Source organism: Vicia villosa, linkage group LG1, assembly GCF_029867415.1.
Source record: "Vicia villosa cultivar HV-30 ecotype Madison, WI linkage group LG1, Vvil1.0, whole genome shotgun sequence".
Lineage (NCBI taxonomy): Eukaryota > Viridiplantae > Streptophyta > Magnoliopsida > Fabales > Fabaceae > Vicia > Vicia villosa.
The window spans coordinates 106,275,338-106,302,199 of NC_081180.1; the positions used below are offsets into that span (position 1 = coordinate 106,275,338).

General features: G+C 37.0%; 1 protein-coding gene across 2 annotated transcripts; it reads left to right on the plus strand.

Annotated features, from left to right (window-relative positions):
• Window positions 1–2,938: 2,938 nt before the first annotated feature.
• Window positions 2,939–4,759, plus strand: LOC131613932 (GDSL esterase/lipase At5g03610-like). 2 transcript variants are annotated; one of them, XM_058885573.1, is made up of 4 exons: window positions 2,939–3,097; window positions 3,421–3,618; window positions 3,779–4,044; window positions 4,130–4,759. In XM_058885573.1, the coding sequence occupies exons 1-4, from the start codon at window positions 3,022–3,024 to the stop codon at window positions 4,625–4,627; spliced, it is 1,038 nt and encodes a 345-aa protein (XP_058741556.1). In that variant the 5' UTR covers window positions 2,939–3,021; the 3' UTR covers window positions 4,628–4,759. The 2 variants fall into 2 exon arrangements, with proteins under 2 accessions (XP_058741556.1, XP_058741564.1); XM_058885581.1 differs by having other exon boundaries at window positions 2,950–3,097; window positions 3,424–3,618.
• Window positions 4,760–26,862: the final 22,103 nt, after the last annotated feature.

Here is a 26,862-nt window from a genome sequence, read left to right on the forward strand (position 1 = left end):
ACGAATTAATCCCATACGTGGCATGCCAAATCATAGAAAACTCTTTAACTTAGCCTTAGATCATACTAGAAATAAAATACTATAAAAGACACCAAGTTCCCCGGGGTTAACCGACTGGACACTCAACCACTTAAAATCCTATATTAGACACTAGAAGTTAGAATACAAGTAACAAAAAGATTAAAGGCATGCTCAATCTAATCCTCAAATAAGATTAGATTACAAGTAACAAAAAAAATTAAAGGCAGACTCAAATCAATCCTCAAATAAGATACAAGAGATACCCTTCAAGTGGACAATGACCTATTATTTAAATAGATTCTCTTACAAAAGCTGTTAGAAATAGATTCTCTTACAAAAGCTGTTAGAAAAAATTTACTACCTTACATAGAGTCCAACTAACCTTAATAAAAAGGGTTGAATTTGCCCTCGCTAAGGGGGATTAAGAAAGAAGACTGAGACCAAAATAAGCAAAAGCCACTGAAAAAAATAATATAGTCCAGATCCAATTATACACATATTTCAATTATTTTTGTGATAACTTTTTATTGCTATTAACCACATACTTTGGGTAAACTTGAGAATCCATTATAAATTATTGACAAGTTTCAAGATTTAACTAAAAATTACTTTAATTTAGTAATATATCCAATCGTTCATCTAACCATTCACCCCTTAAATGCAAATATTCTGTATTCCTTATATTAGTCGTAATACTTCATTAAGCACATTGTTATTTCATATATGCAATCATCTATTTGTATACATATTTCTAATTAGGAAAATGCTAATTATAACAAAAAGGAATTCGTAATTTCATCACGAAAGCGTTACATGTACACAAGATTGATTTCTGTTTCTGGATTTTTGACCAATATGCCACCCCCATAAATATTAAATCTCAAAATACCACCCTTTGAAAATTATTTCTCAAATTGCCACTGTTTTTGACTTTTTGCATGTGACCCTTCATGTGGCCTCCATTTCAAACGGAGGGCACCTTTTTTTATTTTTATTTTTTGTTTTTTATATTAAACAGATTTTTTAATAATTTAATTATTTAAATTATTAAAAATTAAAAAATAATTTTTTAAATAAACAAAAATTAATAAATACATAAAAAATAATTGAACATTTTAGCGAAAAATTATTTTATTAAATTATATTTAATAAGCTAATATTACTAGTGGTGGCAAAGCGGGCGGTCCGCGCCGCCCTGTCATATGGTCGCCCAAAAAAGAGCGGGGCGGGTAAATTCATAAATTAAAATGGGCATAAAAACCTAACTCGTCCCGCCAAGGTGGCGGGTTGGCGGGCGACGGGGTTGCCTGCCTAATTTTTTATTTATTATTTTTTAATAGATTTTTTTAAAAAATTTATAAAGCATTTTTAAACAAATTTAACTTAAAAGTATTGCATATATTCACAAATAAATTTATAAAATAAAAACATCAAGAATTAGAATTAGTAGAATTAACTAAAAAAATAACGGATTTTGACGGAGCCACGGGTTTTGGCGAACGACGGACTTTGGTGGGGCGGGCTATGGCGGGAGGCGGGTTTTGGCGGGGCGGGCTATGGCGGACGGCAGGCCTAAAATGTCAACCTAACACGTCATTTTTTGGGTGGACCAGCCCGGCGGGCCACGACCCATTTTGCCACCCCTAAATATTACACCATGATAATGCAATAAAAAAAAATTAATTTTGTCCTGAACAGTTATGTCTTGTGGTTGTTGCAACATGTGACTTCCAGTTCCACATAGTGTAGGTATATGTGTACGTAAACTTCGACAGAATTGTTGATATGTTGCAGTACGCAGAGGAGGGGGCAGATGTATGCGAAAACAAAGATGTATTAATAAAATAATTTTTCACTAAAATGTTCAATTATTTTTTATGTATTTATTAATTTTTGTTTATTTAAAAAATTTATTTTTTAATTTTTTAATAATTTAAATAATTAAATTATAGCTTTTAACTAATTAAATAAAACAAAAAACAATTTAAAATCATTAAAAAATATGTTAAATATAAAAGACAAAAAATTTTTAAAAAAAGAGTGTCCTCTATTTGAAACGGAGGCCACATGAAGGGCCTCTACACACCCTCCATTTGAAATGGCGGCCACATGCAAAAAGTAAAAAAAAAAAAGTGGTAATTTGGCAAATAATTTTGAAAGAATGGTATTTTAGGATTTAATTTTCATGAGAGTGGCATATTGGTAAAAAATCCTCTGTTTCTTCTTCTATGGTATGATCAAGATAAATCTACACATGTGTTATTTTTCTTTTTGCTAATAAATAATGGTAATATTTAATCTCTATACTTAGCCACATATTACAGGTGATTCTAAAGGTAATGATTGTGATGTTGATGTTGCAATGGGGACATGTTCTTGTAAAAAAATTAAATTAATGTGAAAGTGGCTATTGAGTATGTAGATAAAATAGCCGTAGTGTCGATAAGTAATAACTAATAAACATTAGGAGGCATGAATATTAAAAAAAAAAAAAGGAAAATGCTAATTATAACGAAAAAAAATTGGTGATTTTCATCACGAAAGTGCTACATGTACACATGATTGATTTCAGTTTTTTCTTCTATGGTATGATAAAGATAAATCTATAAACAAGGTGATTCTAAAAGTAATGATTGTGATATTAATGTTGCAATGGGACATGTTCTTATAAAAAAATTAAATTAATGTGAAAGTAGCTATTGAGTATGTAAATAAAATAGCCGTAGTGTTGATAAGTAATAACTAATAAACATAAGGAGGAGGCAGGAGGCATGAATATTTAAAAAAACTATTGTGCTGTGACAAATAATTCGCGTGATCGTGATGTATAGCATTACTCTTCCAATTAATCAAAAGTGTAGTTAATTAATTTGAGGGCATCATCTTGTCATGTTGCATATCAATTTCTTACACGCTCAATTAAGTGTAACGTATACGCTACCATTTACATATATACATATATGGTCCCTAATAGATGTACATACTTATTATCTTTTATCAATGGCATGGCAAACTTCACCATTCATCACACTTCTCTCTTTGCTTATTCTCCTTTTCATGATATCAATAACCACAGGTACTATTATTTACGCACATTTTGATCCGAGTTAATATTAATACACCTAAGAGAAATGCTAGCAACACTCTCTTTTGAACACTCTCTCAAACACTTCCTCTTTTATTGGTTGAAACATGTGTGGGTCCTACTACTTTATGTGGGACCTATTTTCAAAGTGAGGGGCCCACCCAAGTATCAACCAATAAGAAAGTGAGTGCTTGAGAAAGTGTTCAAAAGAGAGTGTTGCTAGCCCTCCTCTACACCTAAACATTACACCTAAATATTTAATTTGATTTTTACATGCAATTCAATTAATGCAAACTTTAATGATGAATTTGTAGAAGGGACTAAGAAGTCGTCATATGGAGTACACAATGTGAATGGCTACAAATCTAGAAAATTGTTTGTATTTGGAGACTCCTATGCTGACACAGGAAACTTTTTAGACTCGCAAGCTTATGAACCTCCATATGGAATCACATTTCCTCATCAACCATCTGGAAGATTCTCCGATGGTCGTATTCTCACCGATTATATTGGTAACTCTCCCATCACTTATATTAGGTTCGTATCCATACAAGTATTTCTCTAACAAATATTGATCGCGTTCTTTGTCTTCTATTATAATATTTCTTTATACTAGTTGATGTTCTAACAAACACGCATTTATTTTACTTTGAAATATACAATTACAAACAGCTTCCTCTATGAATATAAAATCTCCTGCACTATATTCATTGAGAAATTCATCTGATCTTCAATTTGGTATAAACTTTGCCTACGGAGGAACCAGTGTTTTCAATACATTTCTCAAAGAACCGGACATGGTTATCCAAATCGACACCTTTGAAGAGTTAATCAAACAAAATATCTATACTAAATCCGAGATTGACTCCTCAGTTGCCCTAGTCACTGTTGCTGGTAACGACTATTATCCATATTTGTATAATGGGAAGAGCATTGAGGTAAATGATTTAACTTACTTAATAGTAACACTAATTATTTTTTATTGTATGTATTATGAATGATAAATTAAATTATATGTTGCAGGATATATTTGTGTTCGGTGCTTCACTCATAAAACAGTTGTCAATAAATCTTAAACGCATCCATAGCGTCGGAATAAATAAAATAGCAATTGGATTATTAGAGCCTGCTGGGTGTTTGCCAGGAATAACTATAACATATGATAAGTGCAATGACACTGTTAACTGGATCGCCATGAAGCACAACGAAATGTTACTCCAAGCTGTGGAAGATCTGAACAAAGAAAATGAATCAGCTTTCGTCGTGACACTAGACCTCTACAACTCTTTTCTCTCCGTAATTGAAACAATGCAGAAACACTCAACCGTGGAGAATGTGTTGCGACCATGTTGTGTTCCAGAGAGTTCAATTTATCAGTGCGGAACTGTAGATGAGAGAGGACAAAAGAAATATAGTTTATGTGATAATCCAGAGCTTTCATTCTTTTGGGACGATTTTCATCCTACTCAAAAGGGCTGGGAGGCTGTTTACAAGATGGTGCAAGCTTCTCTGTCCCTATAATATTGTCCTTGACTTTCAAAAACACCAATTACATGGTGCTTAAGTTATCAAGTAAAGAATAAGGCTAGCTAATACCAGTAAAATAAATAAATAAGTTCCTTTCATGAAAAATAAATAAATAAGTTCTTTTCATGACCTTTTGGAAGCTTTCTTTCTTTGACTTGTTCATATGTAGATCAGGACAATCAGATCTGAAGTGGCCAGGCTTATTGCAGTTGTAGCATATCTTTTGGCATCTTCTTTGTCTCAGAAACTTGAGACTTTCTGAAGCCACTACTCTTACCAGAGAATTTCTTATTCCTTTTGACCAGATGTTGAAACCTATTAATGATAAATGCCATTTCCTCATCATTCGAGTTATCATCAGAAACTCCTTCATCAAAAGCTTCTTCTGATTTGCGGACTCTTGAGGATCTAGAAGCTTTACCACTAGATTTCTCAGCAGCAAATTTTATAGCCAGTGACTTGGACAACTTCATAGACATAGGCTCGTCTCCATTCAGTTCCATTTCATTGCTCTGAAGGTTGCTAATCAGACTTTTAAAACTTAAGGTCTCCAGGTCTTTAACTTTCTAAATAACTCTAACTTTAGGTTTGAATCTCACATGAAGACTCCTCAAAATCTTCTTGACATTGTCATACCCCAATTTTTGACCTAAGATACCACCTCATATCATATCATGTGCATCATTTGCATCACTAACCAAATTGCATAGCTTGTGTTTGCTACTTGTGACTCAGCACGGTTTAATCAAGAAATCACTCATCAGTACAAGTAACAATCAATTAGGGTTTTGTTTTCCCTTCATCTCAAAAGAACCATCTTCATCAACAATCAACATTTGGTCCTCAAAGATCCATTTCAACAAGCTCAAAAGCTTTGAATCAACCAAATTAGGGTTTTGACTGAAGACAACATACTCCTGACTTTTGCTCAGGATTTGATCTAATGGCTTGGGACATGACCTCAAGAACCCAAATGCATCATCTTGACTTAATATATTGTCTCAAGACATCTCCCGCACAAGGATTGATCAACAGTGAAATTTCAAGTCATCAGACTAGGGTTTTGAACCTATCAGGGACTGAAATCAGGGATCACATTTGGGAAACCCTCAAAGGCTCCAGGGCATCACTCAAAGGGTTAAATAATCTTCAAATAATCCCTATGACAATATCCAATGGAAATTGTATCTCAATTCAAGGTCCACGGTCATCAATTTCATCAGGTCCACAATTAGGTTTTTAACCTAATTCATCTGAACAACTGACTTTTTAATCAGGACATGGTGCCCTAACTCAAACCATGACTCAAGATCCTCTAATACCTCATTATGATCCATTCATACCATTCATTTGGTGAGGATAGCTTGATTCACTTGGAATCTCCAGAAACGTGATTCACCTGAAAAAGTCAACTGTACAAGATCACCATTGACTTTTTGGAAATTTTGGTCAACCATGACTTTTAAAGTTTTAAATCATCAATATATGATATTTGAAGTCATTTGATCAAGAAAAATCAAGAAAATCAATCAAGACTAAAAAAGTCAAAAGTTTGACTTTTCATACTTAGAAAATTTTCTAAGTGTTTTCAAGGGTTTTTTCCAAACTTTGGAAGGGAATATCTCAAAATTTCACCTACAAACTGAAAAAAACTTCCAACATGAAAGTTGTAGATTTTGATCAAATGAACAACTTTGTCACATATAAATGTTTTCCATAAGATTAACCATTTAAGAGATATGAAGCTTCAAAGTTGGTATCTTTTGAAAAATTCACTAAAAAACTTCATTTTTTCCAAAGTTCATGGATCTTTTTCACCCATTTCATTAAGGATCTTGAGGAAGCTTTCAACTAACGATTTGAAGTACATAACAAGAGCTTTCCAAACTGTCCAAGAGCATGAAAAAATATAGAGTGGAGCTATGGTTTTGAATTTTAACATTAGTGACCATTATGCTTGAATTATAAGCCATTTTCACAAAGTTATGAACACTATATGACCTATAATACAAGCAATGACCTCTTGCAACTCCAAAGGGAAAGATCAAAGCATTAAAGATTGGATAGGAAAGAATCTCCAAACACTTGAGATTTTTAACCATGGTTAAAGGTTTTAACCTTTTGCATTTAATGCAAAAGATGTCATTTTATCTCTTACTGCCAAATCACCAAAGATATTATCAACTTGCAAAGCTTGGAGTTCAGAATTCTTGGCCTATAAATAGAGGTCATTTCTCCATTCAAAATCACACCAAAACCTTCCAAAGCATAGGTTTTCTCTTCTTTCTTGAATTACAAGTTTTCTTAAGTTTCAAAGAGGTAGAAATTCCAACCTCCAAACCCTTGAAGTTATGGCCAAAGTGATGGTTCTAGCAACTCATAAACATCATATGGGATGTGTTTGATCCACTCACACATCACCAAAACACCTAAAACTCAGAATCACTACCTCACTTCCACATGAGCCAAAATTGAACCTTATCATGCCAATTTTCATACCAGCTCATATCTGTCCAAACTAACCTTCCAAACATCATCCATTAACCTGAAACCTCAGAATCATCAAGCTCGATTCATACTTGGCCCTACTGCAGATCGGGTTCCGTGGAGTGATCCAGATGAATTCAATTCATTCCAAGCATCCAAACACCTTCCATAAGGTCCATTGAAGCTGTCCATATCAAGAAACAACATCTGTAACACCTCTAGGCACGAATTCAATTTCCAGTTTTGCAAACTTTTAAGGTAAGTGCTTTGAACTTCAAACTCCATCATACATGCATCATAAATAAAAATTTGATTTGTCATCATGTTTCTGCATATGTATGGATCATTAACCCTCAATCAATTACTAATTATCTTGCACATACACGATTTCATGATCAATCTCAGAATTAGGGTTCTTCGTGTTCATCAGAAAATCAATGATCTTAGAGTGAAAATAAATGAAATTAAATGGTACCATCTTGTTCCTTGTGAAAAATCGAGCAAGTTAGGCTATTCACTTGATTAAATTGGTTTAGTTTTAAGAAAATTCAAAATCAAAATAGGGTTAGTGTTCTTGGCGCCATTTTTGCGAAGGAAATTTGAAAATTGAGTTTGAAATATAATCAAATGAACGCGTATTACTTACAAGCTGCGCGCGCAGCTCAGTTGGCAAGTGTTTTGGTTGGTAACCTCCAGGTCGTGGGTTCAACACCCTTAGGGACCAAACCTTTTTTTTTAACACTTATTTTCATCATTTTTTTTCACAAATTCAACACTTGTTTTAACCAATCAAAATTCATCATTTTTACTTCATTTTTTGTACACTTCTCATTTAATATACATATTTTATGAATATCCAAAAAAATCACAAAAATAATATTTATTTAATACATTTTTATTAGGTTTAAAATGACATATTTTTAAGTGTTTTTTTAATACTTTAAATATTGTTTTTCACTTGATTTTCAAAACCTAATCGTAAATATTTTGTGATCAAACCCTAATCACTTAGGTCTTAATTAGGTATAAGCTTTGTCTTTATCTTAATTAAGTTGACTTTTGTCAAAATTCAAACTGTTTTCAATAAAAGATCAAAGTTTTTCAAACGACGAAACATCGCGTCTGTTAACAAATCAATCAACCATGTTTTATAAAATAAAACATGGGCATCCCTTATGGTATAAGTCCCATTCCTTTGTATAAAATTAGGTTTTTTTCATTGTATATATACCTATCTTTTTATACCTCGATCAATTTGATTTAAACCCTCGAATAACAAATCAAAAATTAGGGTTTTCTTCAAAATCTTCCTAGGCCTCCCTCAAGGTACAAGTCCCAATCCCCTTTGTAAATATTTGTTTATATAGCTTTGAATAAACTCATGGGACTCTCCCCGAGTATAAGTCCCAATTCCCGTGTACATAACCTTGTTTGATAAATCGTTCATCCTTAAAGGTATATTTCCTTCATAAACTCCAATGTACACATACACTTTGTCATATATGTACTTGTTCATATACTTGTTCATGTTTGTTCATATACTTGTTCATATGCTTGTTGATGTTATATATGCTTGTTCAACTTAGTACAACACTAGGTTCCCCATAGCCTCCTATTGGGCTTCGTGCAAAGAATCTCCCCTTAGCTAGGTTAGGACATAGAGTATGGTTTCCCGGTGAAATCGCTCTAAGAGCTCAAACCAACTATACCATGCCGCCTCTTGGGCTTCATACAAACGACTTGTCCTTCCCATAGCCTCCTCTTGGGCTTACAATACAAGGACCCTCAATTGTCCCTCCCATAGCCTCCTCTTGGGCTTACAATGCAAGGACCCTCGGATAGCCTCCTCTTGGGCTTCATACAAGGACCCACGGGCTTCTTATAAGCATCCCCATATCCAAACCAAATACCCTAGGAGATTATACTTTTATCATCTCTATGATAGGAGTATCTCTTCTATATCATCACAATCAAACTTTCTTTTTGCCACAAGGCTGGCTAATTAATCAAAAGTTTTTGCCACAAGGCTGGCTCATCAAAACTTTTTGCCACAAGGCTGGCTCATCAAAACTTTTTGCCACAAGGCTGGTGTCATACCCCAATTTTTGACCTAAGATACCACCTCATATCATTTGTATATGCATCATTTGCATCTCTAACAAATTGCATAGCTTGTGTTTGCTACTTGTGACTCAGCAGGGTTTAATCTGGAAATCACTCATCAGTACAAGTAACAATCAATTAGGGTTTTGTTCTCCCTTCATCTCAAATGAATCATCTTCATCAACAATCAACATTTGGTCCTCAAAGATTCATTTCAACAAGCTCAAAGGCTCTGAATCAATCAGATTAGGGTTTTGACTGAAGATAGCATACTCCTGACTTTTGCTCAGGATTTGACCTAATGACTTGGGACATGAACTCAAGACCCCAAGTGAATCATTTTGACCTAATCCATTGGCTCAAGACATCTCCTACACAAGGAATGATCAACAGTGAAATTTCAAATCATCAGATTAGGGTTTTGAACTATCAGGGACCAAAATCAGGGATCACATTTGGGAAACCCTAAAAATCCCCAGGGAGTCAATCAAAGGTTTCAATCATCCTCAAATAATCCCTATGACAATATCCAATGGAAATTACATCTCAATTCAAGATCCACAGTCATCAATTTCATCAGGTCGACAATTAGGGTTTTTGACCTAATTCACTAAACCATTGACTTTTTAATCAGGACATGGTGCCACAACTCAAACCATGGCTCAATATCCTCTAATGCTTCAATATGATCCATTCATACCATTCATATGGTGAGGATAGCCTGTTTCATTTGAAATCTCCAGAAACGCGATTCGTCTGAAAAAGTCAACTGTACAAAATCACCATTGACTTTTGGGGAATTTTGGTCAACCATGACTTTTGAAGTTTTGAATCATCAATATATGATATATGAAGTCATTTGATCAAGAAAAATCAAGAAAATCAATCAAGAATCAAAAAGTCAAAAGTCTGACTTTTCATACTTAGAAAAATTTCTAAGTGTTTTTCATGGTTTTTTCCAAACTTTGGAAGGAAATTTCTCAAAATTTCACCTACAAACTGAAAAAAACTTCCAACATGAAAGTTGTAGATTTTGATCCAATAAACAACTTTGACACATATAAATTGTTTCCATAAGATCAACCATTTAAGAGATATGGAGCTTCAAAGTTGGTATCTTTTGAAAATTTCACTTAAAACTTCATTTTCTTCAAAGTTCATGGATCTTTTTCACCCACTTCCTTAAGGATCTTGAAGAAACTTTCAACTAGGGTTTTGAAGTGTGTAATATGAGCTTTCCAAAATGTCCAAGAGCAAGAAAAAATATGGAGTGTAGCTATGGTTTTGAATTATGCATTTAGTGATCTTTTTCACTTGGATTTTCACCATTTTTCACTAAGTTTCAAGACTACATGACCTATAATCCAAGCAATGATGCATAGGAGCAATAATTGAGAGATATTTTCTGATTAGAAGATCAGAATGGAAGAGGATAAGAAGCTTGAGAAATAACCATGGTTAAGTCACTTTTAACCATTTGCATTTAATGTGAAAGATTCCTTTTTATCTCTTAAGCCAAATCATCATTCTTGATCAACTTGCAAGAGCTTTGTATTCAGAAACTTTGGCCTATAAATAGAGGTCCTTACCTCATTCAAAATCACACCAAAACCTCACAATTATAGGTTTTCTCTCTTCTTTCTTGAATTGCAAGTTTCATAGTTTTCAAAGAGGTAGAAAACTCAACCTCCAAACCCTTGAAGTTATGGCCAAAGTGATGGTTCTAGCAACTCATAAACATCATATGGGATGTGTTTGAACCACTCACACACCCCAAATCACCCCAAAACTCAGATTCACTCTTCAACCTCCATATGAACACATAAAGAGCCTTATCATGCCAATTTTCATTCCAGATCATTTCTGTCCAAATTAACACTTCCCACACCTCACATATATCACATATAAGCTATCTAAACACTCATCACCAACCTGAAACATCAGAATCATAGAGCTCGATTCACACTTAGGCTTAACTGCAGATCGGGTACCTCCAATTACTCCAGGTGTTTTCAATCCACTCCAAGCATCCAGACACCTTCCATATGGTTCATTGAAGCTGTCCAGATCAAGCAACAACATCTGTAACACCTCCTTCGCAAAATTCAATCTCCAGCTTGGCCGTTTTTGAGGTAAGTGTTCATGAACTTCAAACTCTATCATACATGCATCATAAATGCAAAACTGAGTTACCATCTTGTTTCTGCACCATCACTGAATAATAACCCTCAATCAATTGCATCATATCATGATCATACACGATTTCACAAAGATTTTTCATATTAGGGTTCTTCGTGTTCATCAGAGGATTAATCATCTTAGAGCAAAAATAAATGAAATTAAAGGTCATCATCATGTTCCTCGTCCAAAACCGAGTGAGATAGACCCTTTGATCGATCAAAACAACACAGTTTTGAAGAAATTTGAAAATCAGTTAGGGTTGTGTTCTTGGCGCCAGATTTGGTTTGGGAAATTCAAATTCTTGATTTAAAATATATTTTATCAAACGCGTATGTTTAACAAGCCACAAGCGTGGCTCAGTTGGTTCATGTTTTGGCTGGTGAGAGAGAGGGCGTGAGTTCAAGCCCTAGTGGAGACAAAACCAATTTTTTTGCAACCTTTTTTCTTTCATTTTTTAACAAACTTCACCAATTAATTTAACCAATCAAAATTCATTATTTTCACTTCATTTTTTTTACACTCTTTATTTAATATACATATTTTGATAATATTAAAAAAAATCACAAAAAAGGATTCATTTAATATATTTTTAATTGAGTTTAAAATGACATGTTTTAAATGTTTTTAATACTTTTAAATATTGTTTTTCACTTGATTTTTCAAACTTAATCACTTGTAAATATTTTTGGAGCAAACCCTAATCATCTAAGTGTTAATTGAGGATAACCTTTTTGTTTATTTTGATTAATTTGATTCCTTTCAAAATTCAAATCGTTTTAAAACAAGCGATCGCGATTCTTTTCAAAAAACGATAAACCATTTCTTTTTGATTCTCAAAGGAAACTATTGATTAAATCTTTTTTATTGATCAATTGATTTTCAAAACGATGTGGGGCCTCTCGAATATTAGAGAGTGTAAGTCCCATTTCTTTTCTTTTTGTACAGTTTTCGAAACAATAAAACTTCTTCAAAAAAACAGAACCTTTTCAAAACAATTTTCAAATCATTTTCAAAACAACCAAACTTCAAAGAAACAAAACTTTTCAAAATATACCACGGGCCTCCATGTAGGTATAAGTCCCAAGCCCCTTTTGTACATACCCATTCCAGTACATGAAATTAGGTATTTCATTGTACGCCTTTTGTACATATCTCAATCAATGTGTTTTTTTTAACTTTGAATAACAAACCAAAAATGAAGGTTTCTTTAAATCTTCCCAAAAATACCATGGGCCTCCATGTAAGTATAAGTCCCAAGCCCTTTGTGAATACCTGTTTACATAGCTTTGAATAAACTCAAGTGGACCTCTCCCCGAGTATGAGTCCCGAGCCCTGTGTATACAAATGGATCATGCTTACAGGTATATTTCCTTCATAAACTCCATTATATACACACACTCTGTCATATATATATAATTGTTCATACCTGTTCATGTTTGTTCATACTTGTTCATGTTTGTTCATATGTGTGATATGTGTGCTTGTTCAACTTAGTACAACACTAGGTTCCCCATAGCCTCCTATTGGGCTTCGTGCAAAGAATCTCCACTAGTTTAGGTTAGGACATAGAGTATGGTTTCCCGGTGAAATCGCTCTAAGAGCTCAAACCAACTATACCATGCCTCCCCTTGGGCTTTGTACAAACGAGTGACCCTCCCATAGCCTCCTCTTGGGCTTACAATGCAAGGACCCTGGATTGTCCCTCCCATAGCCTCCTCTTGGGCTTACAATGCAAGGACCCTCGGATAGCCTCCTCTTGGGCTTCGTACAAGGACCCACGGGCTTCTTATAAGCATCCCCCAATATCCAAATCAAGTACCCTAGGAGATTAGACATTTTTCATCTCTATGCTAGGAGTATCTCTTATATATCATCACAAACAATCAATCAATCAAAAATCAAACTTTTTTGCCACAAGGCTGGCTAATCAATCAAACTTTTTCTTGCCACAAGGCTGGCTAATCAATCAAACCGTTTTGCCACCATACTGGCTGATTAATCAAAGTTTTTGTCACAAGGCTGACTTCATTGAAACTTTTGCCACGAGGCTGGCTGATTAATCAAAACTTTTTGTCACAAGGCTGACTTCATTGAAAGTTTTTTGCCACAACGCTGGTTAAACAACAAAAACATCTTTATCATTCTAAGCACCCTAAGTGGCATGGCCCCGGGCTTATAATGAAAAGATTTTCAAACAAAAATCAAACAGATGTATGTGATGATATAGATTAGATACATCTAGCATTTAGACGACATTTGTCTATTTTCCTTTGCTTCCACTAGCATAAGTGGGAACTACGATTGCTCTGACTTTCTCAACATCCCTTTGAGAATACGTAGGCACAAGGTCGTACCCTTGGCGAGCAAAACTTCTCCCTCAAACCATTCAAACCTTAGCACCCGTAGACCCCGAGCTACAGATGCTCTGATTCCCTCTAAGGGATATGTATGCAGAGGATCGCGATGATCTTTGCGAGCATAATCAAACAAACACCTTAGGTACCACCTATTTCACAAGAACCTCTCAATAACATGGAATGAAAAACAAAGCAAAGAAACCTATAGAGTACTATAGATACGTTGGGTGCTAATACCTTCCCTACGTATAACCAACCCTCTTACCCAAAGATCTCTCCCCCCACTTTTAGGTTATTGCAGCTTTTTTCCTTTTCCTCCTTTGGAAATAATAAAAAGTTTGGTCCGTACAAAAGAAAAATCATTTTTTGAGCACTCGAGCCCAAAGAAGGCATCAGGTGTCTCATCCCACAAAAAGAGGAACAAAACGATTTTTCGCCCGCGACAGAAAAATGGCGACTTCACTGGGGACCATCTTTTTATTGTTTCCAAAGGAAGGGTTAATTCTATTTGCTTTATTTTTCATTTCATTTTTTGTTATATGTGTGGTTCTGGTTCTGTTACATCTGTGGTTCTGTTACAAGTGATACATTATGGACAAATCCTAACCCGGATTAAGTACACATAAGAAATTAGGTGGAGGGTATAGTCATGTGCAGGCGCACGTGAGAATCCTTCCGCTCAGTGGAGGTTCCTTGTTTGTAATATATGTTTAGCGAGTTAATTGCGAAGACATTGTTGCTTTCATTGAACTGTAGAAGCTGAGAGACTGTAGAACCCCAACCCATCCTGGCCTTATTAGGTTGTGGTGCAGAAACTATTCAGGTGAAGACTTGGATTAGTTGTCATGCAGAGAACCACACTCAGACGAGTTTTTCTTGAGAATATTGCTGGCTCATGAGTTTAATTGTGGAAAGCCGGTAATATCCGAAAGAAAAATGTAGACTCTGACGTATCAGTAGAACATGTTGTGCAGGTGATTAACTAGAACTATCCCATGTTTGGTTCTCTGACCTCATGCTCGTGACTTTGGACCTTTGAACCTATGCGTTACCATGTTTGTGTTACCATGTTTGTGTTACCATGTATGCGTTACCATGTTCGCGTTACCCTGTTTGCGTTACCATGTTTGTTTCACCATGTATGTGGCATCCATGCATCCATGCATTCATACATCCATAAAAAATATAAAAAAATCTTTTTCCATAAAAACATGATTTTTTCCAAACAATTAGAGAATTTTCTTTGCAAACATTATAGGATTAGGTTATGGAGTGGGTAAAAAGGCATACCAAGAGGTACGGTTTCAAAGAGCCTAATGTGGAAAGACTGAAAGAGTTAGCGTCTTTTGTACAAGATCCTTATGATTTTAGGAAAAGCCATGGAAAGCTTTTGCCTATCTTGAACACTCATGTTGATGAAGGACTTCTCAAAACTCTGGTTCAGTTTTATGATCCCGTCTACCGGTGTTTTACCTTTCCAGACTATCAGTTGGTACCAACCTTGGAAGAATATGCCAATCTTTTGGGTATTCCTGTGTCTGACAAAATACCTTTCAATGGTTTGGAAGCCATTCCTAAGTCACCAGTCATTGCAACAGGTACCCACTTGAAGAAATCTGAAATAGAGAGTAATTGGACTACCAAAGGAAACCTTCCAGGTTTGCCTTCACAGTTTCTAATAAAGAGAGCCTTTGATTTCATCGAGACTGGTAGCATGATAGCTTTTGAAGCTGTACTAGCCTTGCTCATCTATGGGTTGGTTCTGTTTCCCAATATCGACGACTTTGTTGATATCAATGCCATAAAGGTCTTTTTGAATGGAAATCCCGTTCCGACTCTGCTTGGTGACATGTATTTCTCTGTCCATCATAGGAATCACCAAGGTGGTGGAATTATTGTATGTTGTGCACCTCTGTTGTTTAAATGGATTGTTTCACACTTACCTAAGTCTCCCATTTTTACGGAAAACCGGGAAGGTTTACGTTGGTCTCAAAGACTTATGTCTCTTACTAATAATGATATTCAGTGGTATACCTTGGCTCGCTGCGGTACATAAACCATTGAAAGTTGTGGAGAATTCGCCAACGTACCCCTCATTGGTACACAAGGAGGAATTAACTACAATCCGGTCCTAGCCCGACGACAACTCGGATATGCAAATTCAACTAAACCCATTGGCCCTACAGTGGAAAGCTACTTCTATCAGGAAGGAAATGATCCTCAAGGGTTGAAGACAAAAATGGTGAAAGCCTGGTACGACATCCGATGGAAAGAAAAAGGTGAGATAAAGAGCTGTATCGCTACGAACGCCTACACCTGTTGGGTGAAGAAAAGAGCAAAGGAGTCTCAAATGCCTTATGATTATGAAAAACCCATGTTCCCTGTGGTACCTCAACGACCCAACATTCCTGCTATGGAGGAATACCAAGACACTTTGACCAAGATGAGGATAGAAAAAGACGCTTGGAAAGAAAAGTTTCGAAGAACTGATGTGGAAAATAGAAAGTTGAAGAAACAAGTGAAAGAACATGAAGAAACTCTCTATTATCAGGATGGATGGCTCATGAACAAAGATGAGAAGATCCGTCGGAAAGATGCCGCAATCAGAAGATACATCAAAGAAAGCAAGAAAAAAGCTTGAAGGCTCAACAAGCAACGCTCCGATACCTGACAATTGGAAGAATGTGGTTGACAAGCTGAGAGCTGAAAAGGCCGAGTTGAAAGCTTACTATGGGAAAGAAATCATGAAGCTCAAGCTGCACAATGCATTTGGTTCTTCGTCTGATGAAGATGTTTAGGATTTGTTTAGATTTTCATGTATCATTTGATTCTGTAAGGAGCTACGCTCCAATATTGTAACATTTCCAATTTATTCAATAAAAGAATAGTTTGTGTTCAAATGTTTGCAAGGAAATAATCTTTAAAATGTTTGGAAAAATCATAAAATTTCTCTTTGCATACATCATTCTGCATATCGAGTCTGTTGTATAGAGTCTTATCTTTTGGATCTTTCTCCAATAGATCGTCAAGCTGTCGCGTCTCAAAGTTTCTCGACCGCGCTCGCAATCAGATCACAGATACAATACTCGTTCAAGCAGAAGAAGAGTAATGGAACACTCTGAACAAGAGAATATTGAGCTCCGTGGTACAGTGACCACTCTTCAGGAAAAGTTGGAAAGTCTCACTACTCTGGTTGACTCCTTAATGGCCGCACAGAATCAGCCGCCGCCACCCAACAGTCAAGCAACAGTAACATCTGAAGTCACTACTCCAGTTTCTACAGTTGCATTCGGTATTCCATCTTTCTCTATGCCAGAAGGTTGGGGCCCGCCTTTCAGCTTTGGTACAGGTTTCCGCCATAATTTCTCTGGGGTTCAAACAGCTACAACTGAAGCACCTGCTGCACAAGGTTCAGCATTTATTCCACATTCAGGGGTAACTTTTTCCCAAATCACTATGGCACTTTCTCAACCCACTATGACAGTTCCGACCCCTACGGTTCACACTGTTCCTTATGATGGCAATGAGATTTATCATGATCAAGGTGATAGCACAAATCAGCGTAATCTTGTGGAAGATCTCCAAGAACAGTTCAACAAGATTCAATTGGAAGTCAAGGCTATTCGTGGGAAAGATTTGTTTGGAAAGAATGCCCAGGAGCTATGTTTGGTTCCCAGTGTACAAATACCGGCTAAGTTCAAGGTCCCTGACTTTGAGAAGTACAAAGGTAGTTCTTGTCCACAAAGTCATCTTGTGATGTATGCCAGAAAAATGTCTACTTATGCAGATAATCATCAGTTGCTTATCCATTACTTTCAAGACAGTTTGACTGGTGCCGCACTGAAGTGGTACACAGGCTTGGATAGCACTAATATTCGAACATTCAATGACCTAGGTGAGGCCTTTGTCCGACAGTACAAATACAACTCGGATATGGCTCCAGACAGTGATCAGCTTCGGTCCATGGCTCAGAAAGATCATGAAGCTTTCAAAGAGTATGCCCAACGATGGAGAGAAACTGCTGCTCAGATTAATCCACCGTTAAAAGAGAAAGAGATGACAAAGATCTTCTTGAATACTCTCAGTCCGTTTTATTATGAACGCATGATTGCTAGTGCTCCAAGTGATTTCACCGAAATGGTAAACATGGGGATGCGTCTAGAAGAAGGGTCCGAACCGGACGTCTAACTAAAGAAGGTGGATCTTCAAGCGGAACCAAAAAGTTCAGAAGTGGTTTCCCAAAGAAGAAAGAACAAAGTGTTGACATGGTATCCCAAGGGAGGCCAAGAGGAAATGTCAGTCGTCAACAATAGGTTTCTGCTATTGCGCCAGTTGTTAATACGGCGCCAAATCCGGGATTTACCCCGTAGTTTCAACAACAACAGCCTCGACAACAGGCTCAACAACTTAACAACAATCAGAATCGTGTGCAAAGAGCTCCACAGTTTGATCCGATTCCAATGACCTATACAAAATTGTACCCTGCTTTGATTGAAAAAGGTCTCGTTCAAACTAGAGCACCACCACCAGTACCTGAGAGACTCCCATGGTGGTACAAAGCAGAGGTCTCATGCCCTTATCATCAAGGAGCACCTGGCCATGATCTTGAGCATTGCATAGCTTTGAAATATGAAGTTCAGAGGTTGGTTAGATCTAATCTTCTCTCTTTCAGAAATTTGAACCCTAATGTGCAAGCAAATCCGCTGCCCAATCATGGAGGGCATGTTGTAAACATGGTATATGGATGTCCTGGCCAATACCGAGTCTATAATATCAACTTCTCAAGAGCAGATTTGGTACAAATGCACGCTACTCTTTGTCGGGGGCAGAATTTTCGCCAGCATCAATACGGTTCCTGTAGAATATGTTGTGTGGATCCTCACGGGTGTTCGATTGTGAGAAGAGATCTCCAAGTTTTGCTAGATAATGGTACTATTGAGATTTACAGAAATAGGGATGAAAATGAAGTTAACATGATAGGATGTTATCCGCATGAGCTTTTAGTCTCAGATATCAACTCGGAAATGCCTACAGTTAACGTCATCGTTCCTCATTTCAACATGCCTGAGCGCGTGGAAGTTACTTACAACAAGCCGAGGGTTCCTGTTGCTCCTCTGATCATTTGTCTACCTGGACCTGTTCCTTATGACTCTGACAAGGCAGTTCCATACAACTACAATGCAACAATGATAAAGGATGGACAAGAAGTTCCTTTACCAACTCTCTCATCTGTCGAAAACATCGCTGATGTGAGTCGAGTAACAAGAAGTGGACGTGTGTATACTCCACTACCTTCAAAGCAGCCTGTTACTCCTGCAACCGGACAAAATCCTGTCAATACATCAGTGGGGAATCCTGAGGAAACTCCTGTCAGTAATACAAACGCTGATGTTGGTCAATCCAGTGGAACCAATGTCAATCCGGATTTTGATGAAATTTTGAAGCTTATCAAAAGAAGTGAATACAAGATTGTGGATCAGCTTATGCAGACTCCTTCAAAAATCTCAATACTTTCATTGCTGTTAAACTCAGAAGCCCACAGGGAAGCCTTGATGAAGGTCTTGGATCAGGCTTTTGTAGATCATGATGTGACTGTTGATCACTTTGATGGGATAATAGCTGATCGGTCACCATTTCTACTTAATTTCGTCATACATTCGGCATAAGATCGCCATTCTTGGTAACACTTTGTGGTTGTTTTTTTAAGTGTTTTTCTTTAATTCATCTAATTCTAGTTATTTTATGAGCAATGTATTTTTATGTCGTTTTCATTGTCAATTAGGTGCTTTTGATCTCGTTTGGTAATGGTTTCAGGTTAGCTTCAGAGTGATGGAAGATCGCGTGGCCAAAAGATGTGAAGAAAGAAGCAAAAAGCAAGGAAAAAGCATATGGGCAGAGGCGGACACGGTCTGACCGTGCCACCTGACACGGCCGTGTCAGGCCTCAAGAAGAATTTATCTCCCAGACCAGAAGCGGACACGGTCTGCCCGTGTCAAGGGACACGGCCGTGTCAGCGGTGCGGGCAGGATTTCTAAATTTGTGGTTTTTTCCAATTTTTAAAGTCCGGGGGCAGTTTGGGCATTGTGGCTGAAATCTGAAAACCTAGAGGGATTAAAAGAAGCTTGAGAGACAAGGGGAAAGGCACTTTTGCATCATACGATAGAAATTCACAGAGGAGAGAAGATAGCTTCATCAAGGGTTTCGGAGACGGAGAGATTCAACGGTGGACACCATTGAAGATCAAAGTTCCCAATTATCTTTGTAATGTTTAAATTCTTTACTTTGTCTTTCTTGAATATTATGAGAGGCTAAACCCCCCAATGCCAGGGGGGTGTCCCTGATTTGAATTGTAATGACTTTTGAATTCCGTATTTCTTTAATCAAGTAATAGTTTTATGCAATTTGATTGTTTAATGTTCTTATGCCTTCTTTGTCGGAAAAACAAAGATTGATCTACGGTTAACAATTTGTAGGACTACGGTTGTTAAGGTTTTTAAACAATTTGATCTAGTAGTTATCACCTAGGACTAGGGATACCGAAAGGTTATTTGAACATTCTTGATTATTTACATCTTTGGTTTACAAACCTTTGTTTCTAAGGACTTAGGCAATAGGATTGCAAACCAAAAGGTTTTCCACTAAGGACTTAGGGAAACACCCTTAAGAACAAATAGTTGCATCCTATGAACTTGTTGAAGAGATCTTTTTACAGAGTCATTATAAGGAAGATCAAACACCTACCCTGGCATTACCTCAAATTACATCTAAAAAAGTCAAACTTTAATCTCAGCTTATTTTTATTATTTCTGTTATTTAAATTTACTTATTGCATTATAACAAAACACATATTTGCTCTTTTGTTTAATTGACTTAAATAACTTGTGTTTCCTACGCAATCCTCGTGATCGATACTTGGGGTAAAACCCATTATTACTACATCGGTGAAAATAGTACACTTGCTATTTTTCCGATCAAGTTTTTGGCGCCGTTGCCGGGGATTGCCAAAATATAAGTTTTATTTTAGTCAATTAAAATTTTATTGCTCTGCAATTAAAATTCTTTTTGCTGAAATTTTTATTTGCTTATTTTAACTTTATTTTTTTTTTTACTTATCTACTAATCGATTTCTAATCTTGTATGCGAGGTAAGGCCTCAGCTGAACTTCTTTTTAACGCAGAACCAGAAAGACTATTGAGAGCACGACTCCGAGAAGTCAAGCGAAAAAGACTGGCATCGAAAGAAGACTCCCCTGTAGTTTCAGAATCAGAAGAAGAAGAAGTAATATCTATTCAGTCCGAGCAGTCAGATTCTGAGCCTGAAACTATGGCAGCTGATCCACCTCCTCCAGAGAGACTTTTGGGTGATTATGGAAGAGCCAATGCACCGCTTGGAAGAATGACCATTGTAAACCAACCGGTCAATGTTGCACACTTCCAACTTCATCCTTCAACTATCCGACAGTTGGAGAGCAAGCCGTTTGCAGGACGAATCAATGAAGATGCAAATAAGCATCTACAAAGATTCCTCACCACAACAACGTCATTAAAGATTGAAGGTCATTCTGAAGAAGCTAAGAGACTTGTAATGTTTCCTTTTACCTTATCTGAAGATGCGGAAGAGTGGTTTTACTCACTTCCAGCTGGAAGCATCACAACATGGCAACAGATGGAAACCGCTTTCTTGAACGAATACTTCCCCGCATCAGTTTTCATCCGGAAAAGATATGATATTGTAAACTTCAAGCAGAAAGAAGGGGAATCGTTGGGGGATGCATACAAAAGGTTCAAGAGATGTTTGGTTGCATGTCCTACTCATAATATGGACCCAACCGAGCAAATGCAGACTTTCGTAAATGGTCTCCGAATTAAGACAAAACAGCTTATTGATACGGCTGCCGGTGGCTCAACTAATTTTTCAACAGCCACGGGTATCAAGAAGATCATAGAAGCTATTGCTGCTAATGAGCACATCGAGTTATATGATCGTGCAATGAGCCAACCTGAAGGTAAAATTGATTTGAAGCTTTCTGATCAGGTAGTTAAAATGGAAGACCAAATTGCAGCTGAAGTAGAAAGAAGACTGAAGAAGATGAATCTTAGTGAACAAAAGGTAGCACAAGTTGAACCAGCGAACTCAGTTGTATGTGAAATATGTAGTGGACCACATTTTGCTATGCATTGTGTGGCAACGCAGGAACAGGTGGAACAGATTCATATGTTGAGGCAAAATAATCCTTACGCCAATACTTATAATCCGGGTTGGAAAAATCATCCTAATTTCGCATGGAAGGACCAACAAGGAAACTTTCAAAAGCAAGGATCAACCCAATTTCAAACTCCAGCGCAATCACAACAACACAGACCTCCACAACAACAACTTCCATATCAACAACAATTCCAACATCATCCTCAACAATTTCAACAACAGGTACCAAAGAAAGAAGATTGGGAGATCGCTCTTGAAAAAGTGGCAACCCAAAACTCTCAGTTTCAAGAAGAGACAAGAGCCAACCTCAGGAACACCAGCGCTTCAATCAAGAATCTGGAAATTCAAATGAGTCAGATAGCATATCATCTCACTCTACAGGCACAAGGTACCCTTCCAAGCTCAACTGTGAAAAATCCGAAAGACGAAGAGAAGATTAATGTTGTTACTACAAGGAGTAAGAAAGTGGCAGAATCAGAAAAAAAAGAAGAGGAAATGGATGATCCCTTGATGATTGAGGTAGATTTGGAGATAAGAGAGAATGTGAAAGAGCCCGGAATTGTGATACCACCGGTTAAGCAACTTGAAGAGAAAAATAAGCAAAATGCTAAACCGACAATCAAGCTACCTTTTCCTTCTAGAGTGACAAAGAAGAATTCAACAGAAAAGGACTTTGAGAAGTTTGCAGCTTTGGTTAAAAAATTAGAAGTCAATCTCCCCTTCTTTGAAGCACTTGAGCACATGCCGTTGTATAAGAAATTTATGAAGGAGGTGATTTCTGAAAAGAGACCCGTGGGAGGAGAACCAGAAATTGCAACTGAAAAGTGTGGTATAGTCTCGCCAGCAAGGAAGATCCCCATCAAGAAGAAAGATCCTGGAGCAGTGGCGATACCATGCACAATCAAGAACAGAATGTTTAAAAAGGTACTCATTGATTCTGGTTCTAGTGTGAGTTTAATGCCACTATCTATCTTCAAAAAGATTGAATTGGGAAAGATAAGCGAAAGTGAGACAAAATTAAAGTTCGCTGATCACACCATCAAGAAATCTCATGGGGTAGCTGAAGATGTACTGGTGGAGATTGATAAGTTTGTATTCCCTGTTGACTTCCACATCTTGGACATTCCTGAAGATGAAGAAACTCCTATCCTTCTTGGGAGACCCTTTTTGTTAACAAGTCGTTGCAACTTTGACATTGAGAAAGGGACACTAACGGTGAAATCATTTGATGAAGAAGTAACCTTGAAGATGTTAGAAGTCAAGAAACAAAGTGAAGGTGTACATGATCAAGCTTCTGTTGGTATGATCGAAAGTGAGGGAGAAGACAAAAGTCCTAAACATCTCCAAGAAAAAGTTTCAAGCATAGCTTCTCAGGTGGAACTAGCTCAAGCTTCTATCAAAAGTCCTAAGGTCGCTATAGAAGTTAAGAAGAAAAAGAAAGAAGAAAACCAAGGTGAGAAGATGAAGGTTGAAAGTGAGTTAAAGAAAAAAGTGGTCCATGCCTTTCATCTTCATGAGTTCTTGGTGGAGAAAGTAACAAACAAAAAGGTTTGGAGAAGGAAATACCCTCCATAATAAAGGGTAATGGACCGTCGAGCCATACGACGTTAAACGAAGCGCTTCGTGGGAGGCAACCCACGGTTTTAATAATTATTTTTTCTGGTTGTTTGTCTTATTTTCAGGAAATAAAAGAGAGCATCTCCAGTGGAATCTAGGAAGTGATCATTGGAATGCAATACCTCTGTAAGCAACCTCTCTGAGGCTGGTTCTAAAACATTGAGGACAATGTTTAGTTCAAGTGTGGGAGGGGTTCTTTGCATTTGTTTTTAGTTGTTTTCCATTTTTGTTTTTGTTTGTGTGTTGTTTTGACATTGTGTTATAGATTGAGTGATGGATGCCAAATAAATGATGATTGGTAGTTAGTGGATGAAAGGTGCAACCTGAACTTAATCTCTCGAGGTACTTTGGAAGTGGACATAGCCGAAAGTGTCGGACGCAACTTGAAGAACTGGACTGAGAAGGTAAGTGGTGAAATCGAGCCGGAAAGGAAAGTCACATGACATAAAGGGTGTGTTGAAGCTGCAAATTTAGCCTACATGGTGAGGAACATAAAATGCCAAACACATGTAAAGATCATCATGAGAGTGAAATCAGGTATGACTTTATCTCTCTAATTTTGCGTTTGTCCTACCGACACAGTACAATTATGAAATCACACACTGAGGCACTTGTTTGTTCTCCCCAGAGCCTTTCCGTCCTTCATTTATTTTTGCTTTATCCCTCGTTAAACCCGTTGAGCCATTCCCCCTTGTTTGTTTAAATCCACACGTGTCATCCTTAACCATAATTCTATCACTTTTGTTTGACACTTGTGTAATTATTGTTTCTCTTGAACTTGTGTGAAATCGTAAGTTTGGGGTGGTGCTTAAGAAAATAAAAGGGCAAGTGTGATATGAAAAAAAAAGGATAAGAAAAATGTGTAAAGCACAAGAAAAAGAAAAAAAAATTGTTTGAAACACTTGCCTAAAAAGATTTGAAAGACTCGAACGATGTTGATTACCCGGTAATTAGGTAAAAAGGAGAGTCTAAGAAGAAACCCCCTCACACAAAATCGAACACAAAGACAAGAAAAATAACATAAGTGCTAGTTCATAAACCATTTGCATATCAATCTCTTGTTTATCCTTCCTTCCACCTCAGCCCCGTTACAACCTAAAAAGTCCTCAAAAGTGTGTGAATTCTCTTTGTGTAGTGAAAGTAGGATGCATGCAAAGTCAAGGGTTGATATTGCATATCGTGATGTTGAGCGAAAAACACTCTAACCCCGAGAGACAATGTGAGAAGTGTGAAAAGTTTGCAGGTGAAATACACTCTGTTGTGAAGTGTGATGGACAACAAGGTTCGATAAGTCCGAACGCCTAATCAAGAAAGAGAAGTAAGTTGTGAAAGACATCGACTATGTTGTGGAAAAGAAAAGTTTAAGGTGACCTCTGTTTGATCTCTTGCATCACTTGAGGACAAGCAATGAGATAAGTTTGGGGTTGTGATCGGTCACCATTTCTACTTAATTTCGTCATACATTCGGCATAAGATCGCCATTCTTGGTAACACTTTGTGGTTTTTTTTTTAAGTGTTTTTCTTTAATTCATCTAATTCTAGTTATTTTATGAGCAATGTATTTTTATGTCGTTTTCATTGTCAATTAGGTGCTTTTGATCTCGTTTGGTAATGGTTTCAGGTTAGCTTCAGAGTGATGGAAGATCGCGTGGCCAAAAGATGTGAAGAAAGAAGCAAAAAGCAAGGAAAAAGCATATGGGCAGAGGCGGACACGGTCTGACCGTGCCACCTGACACGGCCGTGTCAGGCCTCAAGAAGAATTTATCTCCCAGACCAGAAGCGGACACGGTCTGCCCGTGTCAAGGGACACGGCCGTGTCAGCGGTGCGGGCAGGATTTCTAAATTTGTGGTTTTTTCCAATTTTTAAAGTCCGGGGGCAGTTTGGGCATTGTGGCTGAAATCTGAAAACCTAGAGGGATTAAAAGAAGCTTGAGAGACAAGGGGAAAGGCACTTTTGCATCATACGATAGAAATTCACAGAGGAGAGAAGATAGCTTCATCAAGGGTTTCGGAGACGGAGAGATTCAACGGTGGACACCATTGAAGATCAAAGTTCCCAATTATCTTTGTAATGTTTAAATTCTTTACTTTGTCTTTCTTGAATATTATGAGAGGCTAAACCCCCCAATGCCAGGGGGGTGTCCCTGATTTGAATTGTAATGACTTTTGAATTCCGTATTTCTTTAATCAAGTAATAGTTTTATGCAATTTGATTGTTTAATGTTCTTATGCCTTCTTTGTCGGAAAAACAAAGATTGATCTACGGTTAACAATTTGTAGGACTACGGTTGTTAAGGTTTTTAAACAATTTGATATAGTAGTTATCACCTAGGACTAGGGATACCGAAAGGTTATTTGAACATTCTTGATTATTTACATCTTTGGTTTACAAACCTTTGTTTCTAAGGACTTAGGCAATAGGATTGCAAACCAAAAGGTTTTCCACTAAGGACTTAGGGAAACACCCTTAAGAACAAATAGTTGCATCCTATGAACTTGTTGAAGAGATCTTTTTACAGAGTCATTATAAGGAAGATCAAACACCTACCCTGGCATTACCTCAAATTACATCTAAAAAAGTCAAACTTTAATCTCAGCTTATTTTTATTATTTCTGTTATTTAAATTTACTTATTGCATTATAACAAAACACATATTTGCTCTTTTGTTTAATTGACTTAAATAACTTGTGTTTCCTACGCAATCCTCGTGATCGATACTTGGGGTAAAACCCATTATTACTACATCGGTGAAAATAGTACACTTGCTATTTTTCCGATCAATAGCCAACATAACAGCTTGTAACAATTTAAGCTTCTGTGATGAAGAACTCCCCGAGGAGGGCAGAAATCACAATCTTGCTTTGCACATTTCTATGAACTGTCAGTCAGACTCTTTGTCCAATGTACTGGTAGACACCGGATCTTCCTTGAATGTGATGCCAAAGACGACTCTTGCTCGCTTGTCTTACCAAGGAATGCCTATGAAGTTCAGTGGTGTAGTTGTCAAAGCATTTGATGGATCGCGAAAGTCTGTTATCGGCGAAGTCAACCTTCCCATGACAATTGGTCCGCATACATTTCAAATCACCTTCCAGGTCATGGACATTCAAGCTGCTTATAGCTGTCTGTTGGGACGACCATGGATCCATGAAGCAGGGGCGGTAACTTCTACGCTCCATCAAAAGTTAAAATTTGTAACAAATGGAAAGTTGGTAACAATAAGTGGAGAACAAGCCTTGATGGTGAGCCATTTATCCAATTTCTCTTTCATCAGTGCT

Coding starts and splice junctions, on each gene's coding strand:
- LOC131613932 (XM_058885573.1), top strand. CDS start 3,022: ATGGCATGGCAAACTTCACCATTCATCACACTTCTCTCTTTGCTTATT. Junction 3,098..3,420: donor CATGATATCAATAACCACAG/GTACTATTATTT, acceptor ATGAATTTGTAG/AAGGGACTAAGAAGTCGTCA. Junction 3,619..3,778: donor TATTCTCACCGATTATATTG/GTAACTCTCCCA, acceptor AATTACAAACAG/CTTCCTCTATGAATATAAAA.